The 20,901-nt window shown below is 39.5% G+C and overlaps 1 protein-coding gene across 1 annotated transcript; it reads left to right on the plus strand.

Annotated features, from left to right (window-relative positions):
• Positions 1 to 1,469: 1,469 nt before the first annotated feature.
• On the plus strand, positions 1,470 to 19,815 carry slc35e1 (solute carrier family 35 member E1). Its single transcript, XM_037770635.1, has 6 exons — positions 1,470 to 1,849; positions 6,059 to 6,129; positions 11,964 to 12,101; positions 13,397 to 13,522; positions 13,645 to 13,890; positions 14,911 to 19,815. The coding sequence occupies exons 1-6, from the start codon at positions 1,522 to 1,524 to the stop codon at positions 15,136 to 15,138; spliced, it is 1,137 nt and encodes a 378-aa protein (XP_037626563.1). The 5' UTR covers positions 1,470 to 1,521; the 3' UTR covers positions 15,139 to 19,815.
• Positions 19,816 to 20,901: the final 1,086 nt, after the last annotated feature.

A 20,901-nucleotide genomic window follows, 5' to 3' on the forward strand; every position in this document is an offset into this window, starting at 1 on the left:
AAATGTATGTTTTTTAATTTATTTATTTATTCCAATTACTATTTGAAATGGTCGATTACAGAGTTTAAAACTCTTACCATCTACCATTTTAAATGCAGCTCATCATAGCAGTTCCATTTTATAAACGCATGTCAGTGAATAGCTTTTATTTTGAAACCCCGTGACAGGAAGCTGTGTGTGTTTCCTCATTGTTGTCCGTGTGACGGATGAGCCGATGCAGCCAGTAGTGATGGGAATTACGGCTCTTTTTAGTGAGCCGGTTCATTTGGCTCAAACGGCTCTTCGTTTTACCACTTCTGCCTTTTATAATTCAGCCAAATGTAACGCTGTTTTGACCTATGATTAGTATGTCAGCACATAGATCACTTAAATTATTCAATATAATTATACTAAACCTTATAATTTCCAGAATATCATAATTTTACATGTTGCTTCGTTTCCGACTGTCACTCATCTTGTCTGCTATTCGCGCACCGCACTCCTCTCTTTCTCTCCTCCTCTCCCTCCAGCCTCCGGGGCTGAAGCAGGAAGAGAAACGTTATCGTCTCCGAGCGCAGCCGGAGTGAACAGGGAGACACCGGCACCCGGTCGGAGACGATAACGTTTCTCGCTGCGGAGCTCCGTCACTTCACAAGACACGGAAAACCTCTGCTGGTCTGGAGGAGCTGCAGCATTTATTTCTGCACAAACGTCCACTGTACATTCACTAGACATTCTCAGAGCTAAACTAACTGTTCTGCAGTGTGTAGTGTGCGCGCATGTACTTGTAGAGGTGGAGCGAGACAGCGAGAACACGCGCGGTGTGTGACTGAAGGCAAGCAGGCAAGCAGGCAGAGGAGCAGAGACTCCGGCCACATGCGAGTGCATATGCGAGCACGCATGGGAAACCGACCCGGTAGATTTATATGTGTAAAAAGTTACAAACAGTCCCTTTAACAGAAAAGACTGATTGTTCTAATGAGGTTTTGCGTAATGCAATTCGACAGTTACCATTTATTGCACCCTTTGCCGATCCTTATACAGTAGCTCCCCAGAGCTCTGTCCTCTTTAAATATAGTATGTTGGCTCAAATGATCAATACTGATGTGGGCTGCCTTTCATCGACATGCTGCTTGTTGTCATACCTGTTGTGTTGTCCAGGCTCGTACTGCAGGTAAATGGCCTCTGAAGTGGTACGCTCCCGAATGTATAAACTTCCACAAGTTCTCCAATAAAAGTGACATGTGGAGTTTTGGCGTCACCATGTGGGAGGCCTTTTCCTACGGAGGGAAACCTTACAAGGTACAAATGCGTATGCGAGCGCGCATGGGAAACCGACCCGGTAGATTTATACATGTAAGAAGTTACAAACAGTCCCTTTAATTAAAGAAAAGAAGAAAAAAAAAGAAAAAAACAGCTCTCGGACGTGAACCGGCTCTTATGGTTCACTTAAAAGAGCCGGCTCTTTGAACCGGTTCGTTCGTGACGACCCATCACTACCACCAGACGCTCCGCCGGTGCCTCGTCACTCCGCGCTGGAAGATGGCTGCGGCGGACCGGCCCCCTGTTAGGGAAGGGATCCGGATAGTGTTCCTGTGTGTGGGCTGGTACACGGTCAGCTCGGGAGGAAACATCGTGAACAAGATCATCCTGAACGGATTCCCGTACCCGGTAACAGTCTCTCTGTTCCACATCATCTCCATCGTCGTCTTCCTGCCTCCGCTGCTCCGGGCATGGGGAGTCCCCGGCGCGGAGCTGCCCAGCAGCTACTACCGCTGGTTCATCCTGCCGCTGGCCTTCGGGAAGTACTTCGCCTCCGTGTCGGCTCACTTCAGCATATGGAAAGTCCCCGTCTCCTATGCGCACACGGGTGAGTAGCAGACTGATGATGAAGTGAGAGGCCACCATGTGTAACCTGATGATGTGTCCGGGCTGTAGCAGGAACAGTCAGCTGATGTTAGCTCCGAGGCTAACTAACGCTGGACCACTAGAGCTGGGCTGTGGGCCCTGTGGGTTAGTGGAGCTGGAGAATAGACAGGCTCTCATCAGATTAATTAACTCACTGTGGGAACTCTAACTATGAAATTGGTGAGCTTTAGGCTTCGTTTAAGAGTAACTAACTGCTGCTGTTAGCTAGCTAGCTAACTTAATTAGTGCTGCTCTCCTACGTCAGGGGGAGGATCCATCTCTGAACAGCCTGCTGTGCTACAGACTCAAACTTTCACCTCACACTGACAGATAAAATAAACACACAGTTAAACATGTAACTCATTTTCCTCCAAAGATTTTCTCTTAACGCTAACTGGCTATCTTTTTCCACTTTGTTAGGTATACCTATCTAATACTAATTCAATCTGATACAACCAGGGAATGAAATCAGCACCTTCCAAATACAGATGTTGGCTGTGGCAGGTAAAACTTTCAGGTCACCTGCCACCATGGCAGATATTTCCTTATATTATGAAATATTAGTTTTAAAAAGCAATTCCTAAATTGAAAATAGTCATGGATTAAGGTTACATGATCCATATTACTACTGTCTTTTACCACTGACTCAGTGTTTACTAGGGGTGGACGAAAATATTGTTTTGTGATACTGTATTAATTCTCAAAAACCTCTCTATTGAATTCTAATTAATAGTTTACATGCAAAGATTAACTCAGGAAATACTTTACTTTATCTGCAAAGATATAAAAATGCATTTTTTTAAATATATATATATATATATATATACTTTATTTTTTCCCTTTTTTCAAGGTTGTTTTCATATATGCAATTTACAGTTCGTAATTACAATAGTTTATAAACTAATTTTTAAGTAGATGAGCTTATAGACAAACTCATTAAGTACATTAGAGAAAAACAACTTCAACATTCAAAATTGAAACAAAGTTAAGAAAAGAAATAATAATAATAATAATAGTAATAATAATGATAAAAAGAAAGAATAGAGTTAAAAAAAAACAAAAAAACACACATAACAAAAACAACTACAACAATAATAATACAAAAATACGAAATACAACAAGTAAGTTAAGAAAGACTGTTGTCATATTCAGTTTAAGTTGAAGCTGTTTTTAGAGATGCTCATTCAACTTTATGGTCTTTTTGGAGGCTGCAGTTTGTGGTGAGATGTTTCTAAACTTTTGTCCACCCTATTTATATATCAATAAGGGTAGACTTAATAAAAGAAACACCTCTCAGAATAATGCAATAACGATTTTCTCCTAACGCTAACTGGCTCTTGTTTAAGGTGCCACTTTGTTAGGTACACCTATCTAATACTAATTCAATCTGATACAACAGCCCTTTAATACATCCTTCATTTATGACTTGTCATATCCCTTTTTTTTATATACTTTATTTTTCCCCTTCTTTCACAGTTGTTTTCATTCAATAGTTTATAAAACAATTTTTAAGTAGATGAGTTTATAGACAAACTCATTAAGTACATTAGAGAAAACAACTTCAACATTCAAAATTGAAATAAAATTAAGAAAAGAAAAGATGTTTCTACAGTTTTGTCCTCCCTATTTATATATATCAATAAGTGTAGACTTAATAAAAGAACCACCTCTCAGAATAATGCAATACAGCCTCCAAAATTACCATAAATTTGATTCAACATAACTTTTTCCTCCAAAGATTTTCTCTTAACACTAACTGGCTGTCTTGTTTAAGTTGCCACTTTGTTAGGTACGCCTATCTAATACTAAATCAATCTGATACAACAGTCCTTTAATACATCCTTCCTTTATGACTGTTATCATATTCAGTTTAAGTTGAAGCTGTTTTGAGAGATGTTCATTCAACTTTATGGTGTTTTTGGAGGCTGCAGTTTGTGGTGAGATGTTTCTATATATCAATAAGGGTAGACTTAATAAAAGAAACACCTCTCAGAATAATGTAATACAGTTCAACAGCACAACAATGTACAGCCTCCAAAATGACCATAAAGTTGAATCAATATATCTCTTATGGTTATAGTTATAGTTTCAATGCATGTCTTTACTACAGTAGGATTTATTGCAGTCCTTTTATTAGACTACTTTACCTAATAAAGTCGCACCTGACTAGTAAACAGTCCTCCTAATTAATGCTGCTATACTACGTCAGAGGGGATGATCCATCACTGAACAACCTGCTGTAGTTCAGACTCAAACTTTCATCTCACACTGACATATTAGAAACACACTTCAACATGTAATTAATTTTCCTCCTAAGATTTTCCTCCTAATGCTAATCATGCAAGTTCTTAAATCTGTTCCTAACACAACCAAGGAAGTGCTTTAGAAGAAGAGGTCTGAACCTGTAAAAAAATATATAGATTTCAAGTTTTCTTCCTTCTATTTCTAGAAGTTAGGAGGACTGTTTACTAGTCAGGTGCCACTTTATTAGGTAAAGTAGTTTAATAAAAGGCCTGCAATAAATCCGGTGTTTCTTTAATTAAGTCTACCCTTATTGATATATATATCTATATATATCTCTATATATCTATATAGAGATATATATATATATATAAATAGGGTGGACAAAGGTTTAGAAACATCTCACCACAAACTGCAGCCTCCAAAAAGACCATAAAGTTCAATGAACATCTCTCAAAACAGCTTCAACTTAAACTGAATATGACAACAGTCTTTCTATTAACTTATTTGTTGATTTAATTTATTATTACTCTCGTATTTTTGTATTATTATTGTTGTTTCTTTGTTATGTGTGTTTTTTTTTTGTTTGTTTGTTTTTGTTTTTTGCCACTTGTCTTGTTTAAGTTGACACTTTGTTAGGTATACCTATCTAATACTAATTCAATCTAAAACAGTCCTTTAATACATCCTTCCTTTATGACTGTTGTCATATTCTTTTTTTATTTTTTCCCTTTTTTGAAGGTTGTTTTCATACAATAGTTTATAAACCAATTTTTAAGTAGTTGAGCTTATAGACAAACTCCTTAAGTACATTAGAGAAGTTGCATGATTTATTGCAGGGCTGTTATATTATAGACTGCGTTAGGTTTAGCTTTGGGCTACTTGCGTCTCTGAGAAGTGAAGCCGATGCTGAAGTGCCTTGAACTTGCATTCTTTCTAATAGCCAGCAGGGGGCGACTCCTCTGGTTGCTAAAAGAAGTCTGATTGTATAGAAGTCTATAAGAAAAAGACCCTACTTATCACTTGATTTATCACCTCAGTAAACATTGTAAACATGAGTTTATGGTCTCAATCACTAGTTTCAAGTCTTCTTCAATACAGCATGATGTTCATTTGGTAAATTATGGTCCCATTTAGAGTCAGATAGACCATAAAGCAGGGGATGCTTTAGAGCGTGGCTACCTTGTGATTGACAGGTCGCTACCACGGCGTTGTTCCGTCTGAGAGTTATCCTTGTTTTCGTCTTTAACCTTTTCACAGTGTGTTTTTAGTTCATGAAATGATCATAATTTGAATATTATACCCTTCATATGTTAGATGTTCATTAGCTTTGGCTAGATGTACCTAATAAACTGACAACTGAGTGCAGGGTGAAACGTATGACTAAAATAGTCCTCCTAACTTCTAATAGTTTGTCCTAACTCCAGCTAGAAGTAAGTCGACTTCAAATTAAACTAGTCTTTGCATGTTTTGACCTCCTCTAAACTATTTTAAAGAACCTTGGTGGTCTTAGTCACAGCTGCCATGTCAATAAAATCTCTTTCTCTCTCTCTCTCTAACGTTTGAAAGTTGCTTTGCTTTAATAGCTAGCTTCTGTCCTTGTAGATGGCCATTTTCAATGCCGCTGAATCTAGTTTTGATTTGTTTTAAAATCTCAAAATATACGATCATTGTATCACATTTTTTAAACTATCAGGGAGCCACCACTCTAGAGTAAAACTCTCATCGTTGTTAACATACACGAGTATACAACTACTAGTACGTCAGTCAGTGACGCAATGCAATAGAGGTGTGTTTGACAGACTCTGACGCAGGAGCATTTTATAGTTCATACTTATGTTGAATGGCATTATATGTTTGTCATGGAAACAAACTGATTGTTATACTTTCCTGACATTGTCCCCTTTCTGTCTTTCTTTTTCTCACACAGTCAAAGCTACAATGCCAATATGGGTTGTGCTCCTATCAAGAATTATCATGAAGGAGAAGCAAACCACAAAGGTGAGTAGGTTCGACACAGCAAACATGGCACAAGGCCCGCTCTGTTTCTCAATGTTTGAGTTAGAGCAGTGGTGATGTGGCACTGTACTGTGCCTGTACTGCAGCTCATATTACGGCCATCTGCAGGGGCTTTTGTCCCTGAAGTTGATCAGATGTTCTGAGGTCTGGGAGGGAAACTAACTTTTTATTTCCACCAGCTGGCCACATTCACCTGGTAAATCCCCAAACTCATTTCCTACTTTTCATATTACATGAGCCAGCTGGCTTTGTGTTGATGCATGTCTTTTGAAAGGCTGCTTTCTTTCATGTAAACTATTTTGGTATGCAGTGTGCAAGTGGTGAAAAGGCCTCAGGTGGTTGAACATTTCCTGAGGAAGAGTAATATGAGAACGAACTAGATTTTCTGGCTCAGAGAGGTGCAATGTTTTTTTGAGGACATGACAACTCACCTGTAATGTGCACACACTCTTTGTTTGATTTGTTTGATCTCTTAAGCCATTCTCACTGGACAAAAAAACCTACTAACAACTGGCTTTTGTCTTCAGTGGGAAAAGTTACAATCAGCATTCATTCCCGGATCAAATAACTCTGCAGTAGTGACGGGTATTTATCGGCTCCAGCTCCGATCGGCAGTGATGGAAACATGACACCCGTGTGGACACGCTAATAATGTGAAGAGTGTTGAAGTGAATATATAGAAGATAAAATCAACAGGGATTTGGACAATTATTTTAATTTATTAATTTGCAAAACATATTATTAATATGCTCTACTCAGAGCCACCAGACTCCAGGCAGAAAACAGTAATCTGACCTCGCTGATCATCGTAAAACATACGTCATTCAAACTCAACAGAAACAAAATAAAACTCATCAAAGCCGTCTTTGTTATTCTCTCTACTGTTCCAACAATCACCGACTCTGGTTTGAGAATTTGAAAGAGAGACTGAATAAGTAACAGATATAAAAAAAAAATGAAGTAACCACCGTAACATTTTCACTGTACTAACCCTGCTTCCAGCTATGGTGTCAAACATGACACACCAGAAAACAAAACAAAACCGCCCCTGGAAGAGCACTAGGCTTTGAAGCCAATTTTCGTAGTGGCCAAACGGTGGTACTAAAACTTTCGTGTCCGTCACGTGATGCCATTTGGCCCAGAAAGACTTTTTCCCCATAGACTTACATTGGAAAAGAGACGTCTGTAACTCAGCGGATAATTTTTTTGAGGTGAATCAACGTCCCAGTATGAACACTTGAATAGCCCTTTTTTAAATCATTAGGTCGTACAAGTTGTAAAACGCACTAATAGCCGAATCCAGAGTTATTTTCCTTCCTCTGTTCATGTGAATGAGACCCAGACCGAGGACGATCCGAGGACTTGGAGGCGGCTTTAAAAGAAACGCGACTGCGCCTACTCTATGGGCTCAATGGATGCGTAAGATCGCCAGATGATCCCTGTACTTTATCACTCGGCAGTCGGTCCATTTTGGCTTCACTGAGCATCTCTCGTAGGAATGAACGGGAGCCCTCCTAAAAACGCCGTATCCAGTTCTCTTAATGCATCCATGCACTGAACGCACAAACCAAACACTGTTAACTTGTCCTGCTTGGGCCGGAGTCAATAACATTACTTGCTCCCGTCGCCGCAGCTCTCTCTCACTCTTGCTTCACCACTCACTTCTCACATATACACACACTCCACGCACTGGCTCTGCTTCAAATGACCTACATTACCCTTACAACAGCTAGCTCTAGAGAGGGCCATTTACGTTTTCGTGTCGGCCACCGTAGCTCTCCTACACGCTTGGTACATGGGAGAGGCTTCAGTTGGTTGTAATCTCCTCACCTCAGCGCTAGATACCGCCAGATCCTACACACTGGACCTTTTAAAAAATGACTTCAATGAATAAACAAAATTTGCCAAATAATTTTCAGTCGATTGACGAGTTGATTAATGGATTAATCGTTTCAACTCTACAAATTTATCCCCGACCATAAATATCTTGGCTCATCTCGGCCTGTGTGCACTGTAGATGAACTAAAATACAAAATCAAATGCGACAAAGTCTAAATTAGCGTCGATGGTGAACATTAAGAGGAAACTATGGTGTATTCTCTGCATGCACGACTGTGTTCAGTTGTCAAACTGTTAAACTGTTTGGCTTATAACATCTTAGCGGTGTTCTCTATGCAGCCGTATTGTGTAAGACAAATAAGATCTCAATGAAAAAAAAGAGAAATAATCTCAATATCTGCCTCTACTTGGCTGATTGCTATTGGATTAGGGCAAAGTTCAGAACATCTCTGGAATACAGTTTAATTTTCCATCCTGATGGCGGAACATTTTACAGTCTAGGTTTGCTAAATGTGAGAAAGGAGTGTCTAACACCACCTTGTCATGTTTACCTTACAGTCAACAGTTCAGTATCCAGACAGGCTGGGTCCACAGACACACGGGGAACGTAGGTGTTGATGACGTGTTACTGTGTGTAGAGATCCTGTTTGACCAGCAGCAGGCCACACTGTGCTGTACTGAAGAAACTGAAGTTGTATGAAACACGTCAGTCAGATCAGCGGTTCCCAACCTTTTTCCTTAAGGGACCCTTTTGCTATCATTGAGCAAACTGACGACCCCTGACTAAGTGAATTTTATGGATATTTCATATTATATTCAATGCATGACAATAATTGTACAGAACAACTAATAATCTGCACAATTAATCAAAATAGTGAACGCAATAACTGCAGGAAGTTTGTGCTAAACGAGCGATTTGAATGCATTTTGAGCAGATTATTTCCCTGTGAATATATATATATATATATATATATATATATATATATATATATATATATAATATTGCAACAGAGATGAGTTTTCCTCTTATTTTAGGAACTTTTAATACAATTCCCTGTATTGTGTATTTCTTTTAACAATCATTCATACATGCTTCTTTTTTGACAATTTCAGTGTTTTCTTCTCCCTGACGCTTGGCCATTGTTCTATTAGCTTTGTTTTAATTGTGTACTTTTCTAATACAGGATGAGGCTGTTTAGCAGAGGGGAAGGCTCTGTGAATATAACTTGTGTTCAGGTCTTCATTGTGCCCTTATCCTGTGAGGTTTTATAGAGTTTAAACTTTAAAAATAACAATTTAATTTATTATTTATTCACAGAAATTAATGAAATGCGGAGATAGAGGCCAACTATATATATATATATATTTTTGTTTTTTAAATTAAACTTTACACCCCTTAAAATCAAGAAAGCCTTGCAACCCCCCGTGAAGCTTTGTTGACCCCTAGTGGGGGTCAGGACTCCCAGGTTGGGAACCAGTGAGTTAGAACATCTAAAAGAAATACTTTATCAAGATAATTCAACTAAGTTTAGTGTTAATACTTGACTCAGCTTTGTTAAAAAATGACAGACTCTCAAACATCTTAGACTGTACAAAATATACTATATATATATAGTGGCCACTTAATTAATACCTGTATAACAGTGAAAAAACAAGCATCTTAAAAGCAGTAGACCTGTTGTATTGGATTGCATTGGACAGCACAAGTGTACCTAATAAAGTGGACACTAGATCTTCAAAGAACTGAGTACATACAGTATGACTAAACGGTACCATGCAAATGCATTCATATACTCTCCAACTTTCCTTTTGAGTGCAGAAAGCCTTCAGGATGAATTTCCAAAAGGAGTCGTGCAACCTGAAGTGGGACAGGAATCTAGGCCTCTGCCAAAATAGACGACAAGACCTCACTTCATTTTCAGGGTTACAAAAAAGAAAAACCAGCCCCGTTGCAATAATGTGCTTGTGTTACAAGTACTTATGGGATATAGCAGCATCTTCTGTATGTTAGCAAAAGATAATATTGTGTTGTGTTTAACAAAGCTGCTCTGCTTCTCATAGTGCATCCTGTTGAATGTTTAATCATCAACCAACATATTAAGAGAGCTGACTTTAAAGCACAGTCTACAGTTTTGTTGATGTAGAGCCAGTAGAGAGAGTAGAGACTATTTCCGGCTAAAACAAGTTCCAAACCAGTTTACTTTTCTTTTAAAGCCTCTTCTAACTACTGTTCTTTTACTACTGAGTTCCTCGGTAAATAAAACTGAGGGCAGTTGGATGTTTTGATGGCAGTAAGCTGTTTAGTTAGTACTCAGTGCAGTTTCACTCTGTGTGGTTGGTTTGAGGGTGAGTGAGTGGGTGCACAAGTGGGTTTCATAATAACTGCACATCTCTGTCATTTCTCATGATCCAACATTTTCAACATGCAAATAAATATTGCTGTAGATGTTTCTGATAGTTTCAGTCCACGAGGTGTGTGTGTGGTCTCAGATAGAAGGGTTAGTCGTCCAGCTGCAGCCTCTAAAAGTGTGGAAATGTTGTTTCATTATCCTAACATGTATTTGAATAGATTGGTGTTCCTGCAGTACTTAGTGAAGAAGTTTTATAAAGTTATATCTTCTTTAGGAGGTTAAAATGTGGCTGTGCTTTGGATTTTTGTCTTAGAGGAATGTTGGAAACCTTACATGTTCTATGCAAAAACACTCTTTACTACTCTATTAGCCTGCCAAAGTTACTGTGATGATTTGTAGGTGTTCAATCGATCGCATAACTTTTTTTTTAAATTATCGTTGTTGAGATATTGCCAAAGAAATGTGGCAACAGGCCACTCATATTCTTCCTAAGGATGGGTCCTGATTTTAAAATGTTCTAATAATCATTAAATTATAAAAAATCAAATAGTTTATGTGACTATCGTCTTGTCTTGAAAAATATTTTAACTTGTTTTTTATGGTCAAAGGTGCTACTACCAGGCATTGGTAAAACGTGTGCGGCATGTTCAGTTTGGCTCTTTTCCGTCGGTGCAGGTGTGTGTGTGGCGCGGCGCCGTAACCCCCGTACTTTCAGCTGGGAGATGTGTTTGAGCGGCGGAGGATTATCGTAAAAATCACTTAATTTAAACTCGACTGAAACAAGATAAAACTCACGAATACCACCTTGGTTAGTCTTTCCATTGTTCCAAAACATTTGGTCAAAATAAGTCATTAATTCATCGCGTTAGATTTGAAAATGTGCCGGCGCTACACGCTGTTCTTCCCCCACTGTTCTTCCCCCACTGTTCTTTCTCCTCACGGAGCAGCTGCAGGGGTTGGGGCGCGATCTTCGAAAGGTGATCGAATAGTTCCCATCCATCCATTATCTGTAACTGCTTATCCTATTCAGGGTCGCGGGGGGGTGGGAGGGGCTGACATTGGGCGAAGGTGGGGTAAACCCTGGACAGATCGCCAGACTAACACAGGGCTGACACATAGAGACAGACAACTATTCACGCTCACATTCACACCCACGGTACATTTAGAGTCAACAATTAACCTAACCTTCATGACTTTGGACTGTGGGAGGAAACCGGAGTACCCGGAGTAAACCCACGCTAACACGGGGAGAACATGCAAACTCCACATAGAAGGGACCAAAGCCAGATTCAGACCTGCGACCCTCTTGCTGTGAAGCGACAGAAAAATAGTTCCCAGTGATTATCAAATAGTATTTTTGCTTGAAATGCCCATCCCTGATTCTGTCTCATTTTAGTAGGGACGCAACTGACAAATAACTTACTTTCATTATTAATTTATCTGCAGATCATTTTCTTTATTAATTGTTTGGTCTCTGAAATTGGATTGGAGTCGACTGGGAAACACTCCCTGATGCAGCAAATTATGTTTTGATATTTAAATGTGACTGGATATAAACTGGTAAAGTGTTTTTTGTCTTGGTTTCTGCTGACTCTGCCTCCCGTCTCTGTGTGGTCCCTGTCGTAGGTGTATGTATCGCTCATCCCCATCATCGGAGGAGTGCTGCTGGCCACAGCCACTGAGCTGTCCTTTGATCTTTCAGGACTCATCAGCGCTCTGGCTGCCACGCTCTGCTTCTCTCTGCAGAACATCTTCTCCAAAAAGGTAACCCACTCTCAGGCTGGTATGTGCCACATGATGATGGGGGGGTAATTGAAAAATCTTACTACTGGGTGGTTTGATGTGAAACGCCTGAAACTGACATCCTGGTTTGTGGAGTTGTGTGTGTGTGTGTGTGTGTGGCGTCAGAAAAGAGAAGTGGTTCTCTGTTGAAAAAATGAGGAGGAGGAGCTGGATTTCACAAGTGACCTCTAACTGTAATCACAAAAGTGTGTTTTTCTTTCAACCATGACCCTAGGTTCCCAGTTTTTGCTGTCATGATTAATTATAAGTGTTGGTTTGGAGAACTAGTGTAGTTTAGATTAGACAATAGACATTACTAAAGTTGTATTGTTAAATACAGTATTACAGACGAAGAATAATGGGAGAAGTCAGTAGGGGTGTAAAGAAAATTGAGAATATTGCAATATTATGTTATGATACTGTATTGATTCTCAAAAACACTACTTTTTAATCAATAGTTTACATGCAAAGATTAACTCAGTCGATACTGTATTTCATTGGCAAAGAGATGCACCCTCTCAAAGTAGTGCTATGATGTTGGATGTTACAGGGACTGTGATAAATGCAGATCCAACTGTTGTGATTGATAAAAATTGCATAAAAAATTACAGTTTTCCTGAAATTAGATTTTTAAAAAATAACAACATATCGCCTTGCTTACAGTGTCACAATATATCCACATTGAATCGTAACCCCTCTATCATGATACGTATTGTATCGCCAGATTCTTGCCAATAAAAGCCCTATAAATCAGTCAACACACAAAGGAGGGAAAGGACTGAAGGGAAATTCGAACCTCTAAATGATGAATGTCTGAATGCAGCATTTCACTGACCCTTGTAAAAATCTACCTATGACTCTGTTTAATCTCAATGATCATTTTCTCTTGTTAACAAGTGAAATATCAAAAATTGGAACAAACAAAATGAAATATTTCCATCCCTGACTGACACTTTTTTCATGCTGATCACATCCACAATTTTTATGGGCCTGACCGTCATTTGGTACAACTGCAACTCTACAACAAAGTGATGGGGTCACAATTGTCAAGGTTGGAAATGTTATGACAATATGGCCCGGTTTTAAAATATCTTTGCTCATATTGAACTGATTTTTTTAGGTTTATGGTGATGGATTGTTTCTGTTTTAAAGAGGCAGGTGGAGTGGACTCCAAGTTCATAGTGGACAATAGAAAGTATCGTAACAATCACAACTTTACATTACAGTTGTGACTTATTTATTTTTTCTTAATTGATCTTTTTTTCCCTCTTTTAAAGGTGTTGCGCGACACAAAGATCCACCACTTGAGGCTGCTCAACATCCTCGGCTTTAATGCCGTGATCTTCATGCTGCCCACCTGGGTTCTGGTGGATCTCTCTGTGTTTCTTGTTAACGGAGACCTGGTGAGTAGCATTAGCGGCTCTTTAATGACGTTTACACCACCTGCTGCGGTGGTTGGAGTTCAGCAGCATCTGGCTTGTTTTACGACCCTGAACGTAGCCTGACCGCACTGCTCTCCTTACAGACGGACTTCACAGGATGGACGGGTACCTTCGTCCTCCTGCTCATCAGCGGCTTTTGCAACTTCGCTCAGAACGTCATCGCCTTCAGCGTGCTGAACATCGTCAGCCCGCTCAGCTACGCCGTCGCCAACGCCACCAAGAGGATCATGGTCATTAGCATATCGCTGCTAATGCTGCGCAACCCAGTCACCATGACAAACGTCATGGGTATGATGACGGCCATAGTCGGGGTCTTCCTCTACAACAAGGTGAGTCGACCCGACCGCTTGGATGGATGAAGGAAAGAGGAAAAGCAGAAGTTAAAGGAGAAAATAATAATTAATCTTCTGTCGTTCCTCTTCATTTCAAACTCTTCATCAGCCATATAGGGCTGCAACTAATGATTATTATCATTGTCGATTAATCTGTTGATTATTTTCTCGATTAATTGATTAGTTGTTTGGTCTATAAAATGTCAGAAAATCGTAAAAAAATGTCGATCAGTGTTTCCCAAAGCCCAAGATGACGACCTCAAATGTCTTGTTTTGTCCACAACTCAAAGATATTCAGTTTAATGTCATAGAGGAGTAAAGAAACCAGAACATATTCACATTTAGGAAGCTGGAATCAGAGAATATTGACTTTTTTTCCTGAAAAAATTACTCAAACCGATTAATTGATTATCAAAATAGTTGCCGATTAATTTAATAGTTGATAACTAATTGATTAATCGTTGCAGCTCTAGTCAGCCATCTACACCTGTGCTGATGTACATATGAGAAGCGAATATCAGCAGATAATATTGGTCCAACGTATGGAAGTTTCCAAACACTAAGTCATCCTGCAGTTTACAGTTATTCTTTAAAAAAAAGTTGCCGCCTTGGCCTTATTTTGTGGTAATAAATTGAATGAACCGGCTTGCATAATAATGCATTCTTTTCCATAGCAACCAGCCGCCACTATGTGCTCTTTATACTCTCTGTCTATAGTCTATTATATGCTCTGCCAGGACTTTGCTCTATTTACAGTTGTTCTCCTAAACTGTAGACCGCTTGGTGCTCTAAAAGCAGCTTTTCATATCTGTCACTCTCCATCCAACTTGTGGCTGTTTGCCATCGACTTAAATGTAAAAAGTAAATGGTTAACTTGCACTTTATTTATCCTCTTGGAGAAACATGACTCACTCAAACTATTTAGGATCCGTGGGCAGCCACAGTGCAGTGCCAGGCAACCAACTCCACAGACACCCAGTCATTTAAAATCCATTTGCCTTTCTCCTCTGCCAACAGGCCAAGTACGACGATAACAAGGAGAAGAAGCTGCTGCCGAGCACCAAGCAGGACCTGATGACCTTCGACAACCCGGCACTGGAGAAGATCCAGGCCAACGGGTCAGTGCCTTTCTCCCACGGCTCAGAGCAGCAGCACAACTGGAACAACGTGTTGACCGACCACTTCCAGTACAGCCGGCAGGCCTACACGACAAACCTTAGCAGCAACCACCAGTATGTGGTGTAAAGGAGGAGCCTGTCATAGACATAACTGTGTAGCCGCCCTCCCAGCAGCGGGACGCAGCCCCGCTCCAAACACGAGACTGAAGGCAAGTGCTGTTTGTTCTGGATAGGAAGAATGAGACGGCCAGTGACGTGACCTCTCCCACGCTCCTCCCCCCGTCTAAACTCCACTTTCTGACAGCTTCGCTGTACGTCATTGTTTATTTATTAGTTTGGTACCGACTGTATGGGATGGAAACAAAACTTAAATCACCTGTTGTCAGACATTTTGGTGACAGATTCAGCCGTGTTATATGGACACAGAAATGTGCCACAGCAGGTGGACACATAAAAGGTAGTTGACGAATGATTTGCACCTTACTGTCTGGAAATGTCTGAGTTTTGTTTTCACAACCAGCCATAATTCGTTTTGGGTTATTTTGTTCACTTTCAGAGGAGAGGATGCCAGCTGTAATTATTTAATGTGAACGCTAACTTGCACCGAAACAACAGTCATGTTACATTTTGTAACAAACAAATCTCAGAGGAAGGCCTCAATATTTTGGTTTTTAGGCATTTCATATTTAGGGGTGGCATTTTTCTTCATGAGGCGCCAGTAATGACGTGAGGAGAAACAATCTGTTTGAATTGTTGTCCTCAGTGAATAAAACGTGTTCCACTCTTCAGAAGCTTCAGGTCAGATGGGACTTGTTTGGAGACAGTGGAGGATTTTAGGTGACGCTCAGATTTGACATGAAGATACGATCCTCTCACTTTTCTCTATTGGGTGAAAATTTCAATTCATTTATGACTAAATTCCTGCAAAACTAGTAACAATTCCCATCAACCTCAGCTTTGTTTAGTGCTAATGTTAGCATACTAGCATGCTATACTAACATGGTGAACATTATAACATCAGCATGTTAGCATGTTAACAGTAGCATTTAGACTGCACTCACTTTCCAACGTGGTTCAAAATTACACGTGCCTGATGAAGAAAAATGCCCACATTTTGAAATAAAATTTAATAAATCCATTCAATGCGTCTGCAAAGAGCTGATGCTGTTGAACCGTAAAGATTCAGTCACACTTGTTAACCGCAAGTGTTTTCACCTGCCACTGTCAAACGCACACACATAAAGCCTCCCATGTCTTTGAACGGAGATAAACCTTCAGAGTGAGACCAGTTCTGTCACCCAGAACAGTCAGTGACCTCCCACAGATCTGTCCTTGTCCCCAAGATAGCAAATACTTCCACCTTTTGTTATTATTAATGCATTAATGTAAAAAGTTCAAATTAGATTTACCAAAACAAACTGTAAGGATGCTCATGTTTCATCTCTCTTAGAGAGTCTAACCATGTAAAATGTAGTAGAGATTCATTATGTTGCCGTCACAGTTTGGAGTTGAAGAATCAATTTAAAACAATACAGTGCTTGTTTTTTTTAATTGGTATTTATTGATCTGTGAAGCTTCTCAGGCAGAGTGAGATTTTCTCTCCTGTCAGGCGATTGAACCAAAGCTGCTCTGTCGTGTTTATGTTTTGTTTTTTAAACAGAGGCCCGGTTCGAGTTTGCACATCATGAAACAACAAAATGTGTTACGCAGATTGTGACCATCTGTCTGTCAAGTGACTTTAAAATCCTGGTGTTTTTATTTTAAAAGCATTTTGTAACATTGGTGTCAGACGGTCACTGGACAGATTAAAATGAGACATCGTGCATGAAATCACAGGTTTGGTTTGTGCAATTAAAGATTCAACTTTAATTTCAGGTGGACGAGAGGTTTGATTATCTTTATCGATTACAGTCTGTTAACTAATCATTTATTAATGAAAAGCCTTTTTTTACTGCTTGAAGAACTGTTTAATTTAGGAAACATCAGTCACTTGCTTTCTCTTCTTGCAGGATCTCTGATGCGCGCTGAGCATCTCACTGCAGCAATATAACATTTCATGTTCTTTTTTCTTTGTGATTCAAATGTCTCGGCATCGGAAATCAACGAATCTGCTCATTTATTTTGTAGGGACAACGCACGTTGATTGAATTTTTGTAAAAGTGCCAGTTGTAGCCTGTGAGCTTGTTTTTTCAGCTGTAGATGTGGGTAAGGGGGGATAGTGCGGTTATATTCTAATAATATGGCCTTTTTTGGTGTACTGTGTTTTTGTCTTTGACAAATTTGAAACACTGTCACAGTATTTAGTCTGGAGGGGAAAAGGGGAAAAAGGGTCGCTGCGCTCGGGGCTTCCCAGAGTCAAACTAGTATCAATAATTATCCTTTTTTTTATTTATAGAGAAAACTAGCTCTTAGTGCTGACATAGTTTGTAGGATCTTGGGAACCAGTAGCTGCTCAGTTTCCCTCCAGCAGGGAGGGAAATCACCTCCGCCTGTTTTAAAGAAAGATATAAAGTTGAATGTTTTACACTGATTGAGAAAACACCTGTATGTTGTCATTTTTCAACAGCCCTGGAATAATTACTACTTTATTCAAATGTCTATGTTTGGTTTTATTAAGACCGCTGCTGTTCGTATGTTGACTGTCGTGCACTTTGAGGCTGTGCTTTGTGGTGTTGGACTGCGTTAAACTGAAGCAAAAAATATCAGAAACGGCAGCCTCAAAAATGACAAAGGAGTCGAATGAAAACCTCCGAGACCTCCAAGTGTCAGCATTGATTAAAATTATACATTTCATAAAGGTAGCATTTATCTACTGGGATGTTTTGTTTTCAGTTCAACTGTCATGAAAACCTTCATTACCAACATGTTCATTGATTGAACTATGTAACATGAAAGTGTTGCTCATAATGGCATAGTAGCAGAAAATGAACATCCATCTCTGTGGATGACCAACACGTTCTCATCCCACCTCGTCACATACTGACGCTGTGTCAGACCCCTTGGCGTCACTTTTCGCTCGCAGTAAACACGTGCTTAATGTTGGAAATTAAACAAAAACAATTGCTGGGGATTAGGCAACAAAATCACTTAGTTAGGTTTTGGAAAAAACAACTTAGTTTGGGTTTAAGATTACTACGTTTTTACATTGAAAATGTGACTTGATGTTGTGAATATGGGACACAAATGAACAGCTGATTATAAAGTGACACACGGGACACGAACCGGATGAAAGCCCTGTGTTTGTTGAACCATCCACTTCCCCTTCGGCCCGTCTCTTTTGCTTTTTAAACTACGTTACCAAACTCCTGCTGCACTTTCCCTGAGCGTTTACTGTTGCCACGGATGAGGCATACCGGTGCTAAGGGGTACCTTGTACGGCGGTATTGAATGTCGATGGCCGTGACAAAGCGTCAGTATTTGACGCCCTGGGAATGAGAACGGGCCGGGATGGCTCTATGAATGTTTGGTTTTACAACCGCTCATATCTAGTTGAGTTAAATGTAAATGCTCTTAACTCCCTTCAACACGCCGTTTAAAGCACCTTCCCAACAGCAGACTGATTTACTGATTGACAGCAGAACAGAGTGGAGCATTCAACAGCTAAAGCACCAGATCTTTATAAGGAGTCGGCGTAGACCAAAACAGAGCGTAAAGAAGAGTGGATGTCATTCGTCAGGTGGCCAGAAACATATTGGTTTATTTCACTGTCCAGATATGTTACTAAATATTAAGCAATCATGACTTCAATTCTAAATCACATATATTTACAGAACATTTTTCAAACAGATTTGTTCTTGATGTTTTGTCTACAGCAGGTGGATCCTTCATAACTTAAAAAGCTTGTTGTTGCAAAAGTATTTTTGTAAATGTCAGAGGGAAATCTGCTTTTTAGTCATCACAAATACTTTTAGAAACAATCAAAATTAGCTGGCAAATGATATATTTCAATAAGGACACTTCTGTTGCATATCAGATCACCCCTACATGATTAGATAAAAGGTTTTGCGTGACGATCAGAGGAAAGAACTCGTCTTTGGTTGTGAGGGGTGAGCAAATAAAAAAACAATCTAAACTTATTAACAGCTGAGAAATGTGATTACATGTTAACATCGACGGACAACATCCAAACAAAACTATTGAAGAAAGAAACAACACAATCCTTTCATAGTTTAAGAATGTAATGTTCACATGTCGGCTAACCTGCAGAACGGAATAACGGTACAAGTCACATTTGAACCTTCTGTGGTTGATCTCACTGCCCGCTGCTGCAGCTGATGTGTTTTAGACTCTTCATGTTTCTTCCTCATGTTGCCAAAAGCAGTGTGCAGCAATAAGTACAACCTGTTTCATGCAGATGCACCACAGGATGGGGGCCTTGTTTGCAGGTGGGCATGATAGTAAAATTCATACACTACAACATGTAGGACACGTTATAGTGTATGAATTTTCTTTATGATTTAGTTTCTCCGTGTCATGCTGGCTGTTTTGTTTCTGTACGGTGAGCTAACTGGGAGTTAATTTGGATGTTGGCTCTCCTGTAAAGCTTTTAACTGGGATGTAAATGTTCATGGATGGAGAAAGGGGAGCTTACTTTGTAAAACTTGTATAATTATTATTTTTGTGGGTCTGCGATGGATCTCGAGGCAGACTTTTTACTTAACCGATGTTTATAGATTTTTATTTATGGTGTCATGGTACAAACATGTTGTACAGAGGTGCAGCTATGCACTGTCTTGTCTGCTTATGTTTAGTAAATGCTATTTTTAAATGTTGGGGGGGAATAAATGCATTATGGAATACTGAACACATTGAATATCTTTATTAATGTACAAGTATTTATACTTTATGCTTTTTATTAACCTTTGAATATAGAAACAAATTGACAACTGAAGGAGTATTTTTAGCCACACTTAAATGACAATCATTTTACATATTGAGCTAGCATCATGTTTTGTTTGTAAGTTTCGGAGAGCGGGTGTTACCTGTAGGTTTTAGGTTCAACAAACAAGAAGAAATGTGCTCTCCTCTGCCTGGCATCAAAGAACTGAAGCCCTACGTACCAGTTTAAACTGGTTCATCTCAAGTTAAAACATTTGAACATCACTGTAACAACTGGGTAGGACATGAAGGACAATAACATGAATTAATTAATTAACAGTGGTCTGTGTGCATAGTCATTGTACATCTTGAAAGCTCAAGACCAGATATTTTTCTTAGCTAAAAGTGAATAATGTACTTATACCTGTATTTATCAGTTTCTAGAAACCAGACTACTACTTGTTTTGGAGGTTTTCTGCCCTCTTGTGGCCAAAAATCATTTAATGCAGCATCAATTTCCTCAAGATCAGAGCAGAGAGAAATGAATGTGAGCACTTTTTCAAGAGTTGTGAAGGATTTCATTCACACTTGATCATGTTTTTTTTTTTACACGTAATCCTGAGTAAATAATATATCTCCTTGTTATTCTAGTCCAGCTTTAGTGATGTAACCCAAACCATGATCTTTTTTTTTTTCTAAACCTAACAAAGTAGTTTTGTTGCCTACACCTAAATTGTTTCCGTGGTGGCGGCACGTAATTTAACGAATTACGTGCGGCACGTACGTAGAGGTCGTGGTCATTTCATGTCGGCTATTTCTAACAAGGGTCCTAGAAATGCGGCCGTAGGACTGTGGTCCTGAAACTGCAGCCTCCTCTACTGCAGGAACATAATATTGTTTTTTGTAGCCCAGAACGGACAAACCAAACACTGGCTCTACATGGGGCCATTTGCGTTTTCGCGTCAGTACTTTTCCTACACGCTTGGTACACTGGAGAAGTTTCAGTTGGTTGCAATCTGCAATCTCACTGCTAGATGGCGACAAATCCTACACACTGCACCTTTAACATGAA

Source organism: Sebastes umbrosus, chromosome 5, assembly GCF_015220745.1.
Source record: "Sebastes umbrosus isolate fSebUmb1 chromosome 5, fSebUmb1.pri, whole genome shotgun sequence".
NCBI classification, from domain to species: Eukaryota; Metazoa; Chordata; class Actinopteri; order Perciformes; family Sebastidae; genus Sebastes; species Sebastes umbrosus.

Excerpts from the sequence above, each read along its gene's own strand:
- slc35e1 (XM_037770635.1), top strand. The coding sequence starts at position 1,522 with ATGGCTGCGGCGGACCGGCCCCCTGTTAGGGAAGGGATCCGGATAGTG. Across the intron at positions 6,130-11,963 it reads AGGAGAAGCAAACCACAAAG|GTGTATGTATCGCTCATCCC; the intron begins GTGAGTAGGTTC and ends TCCCTGTCGTAG. Across the intron at positions 13,891-14,910 it reads GGGTCTTCCTCTACAACAAG|GCCAAGTACGACGATAACAA; the intron begins GTGAGTCGACCC and ends CTCTGCCAACAG.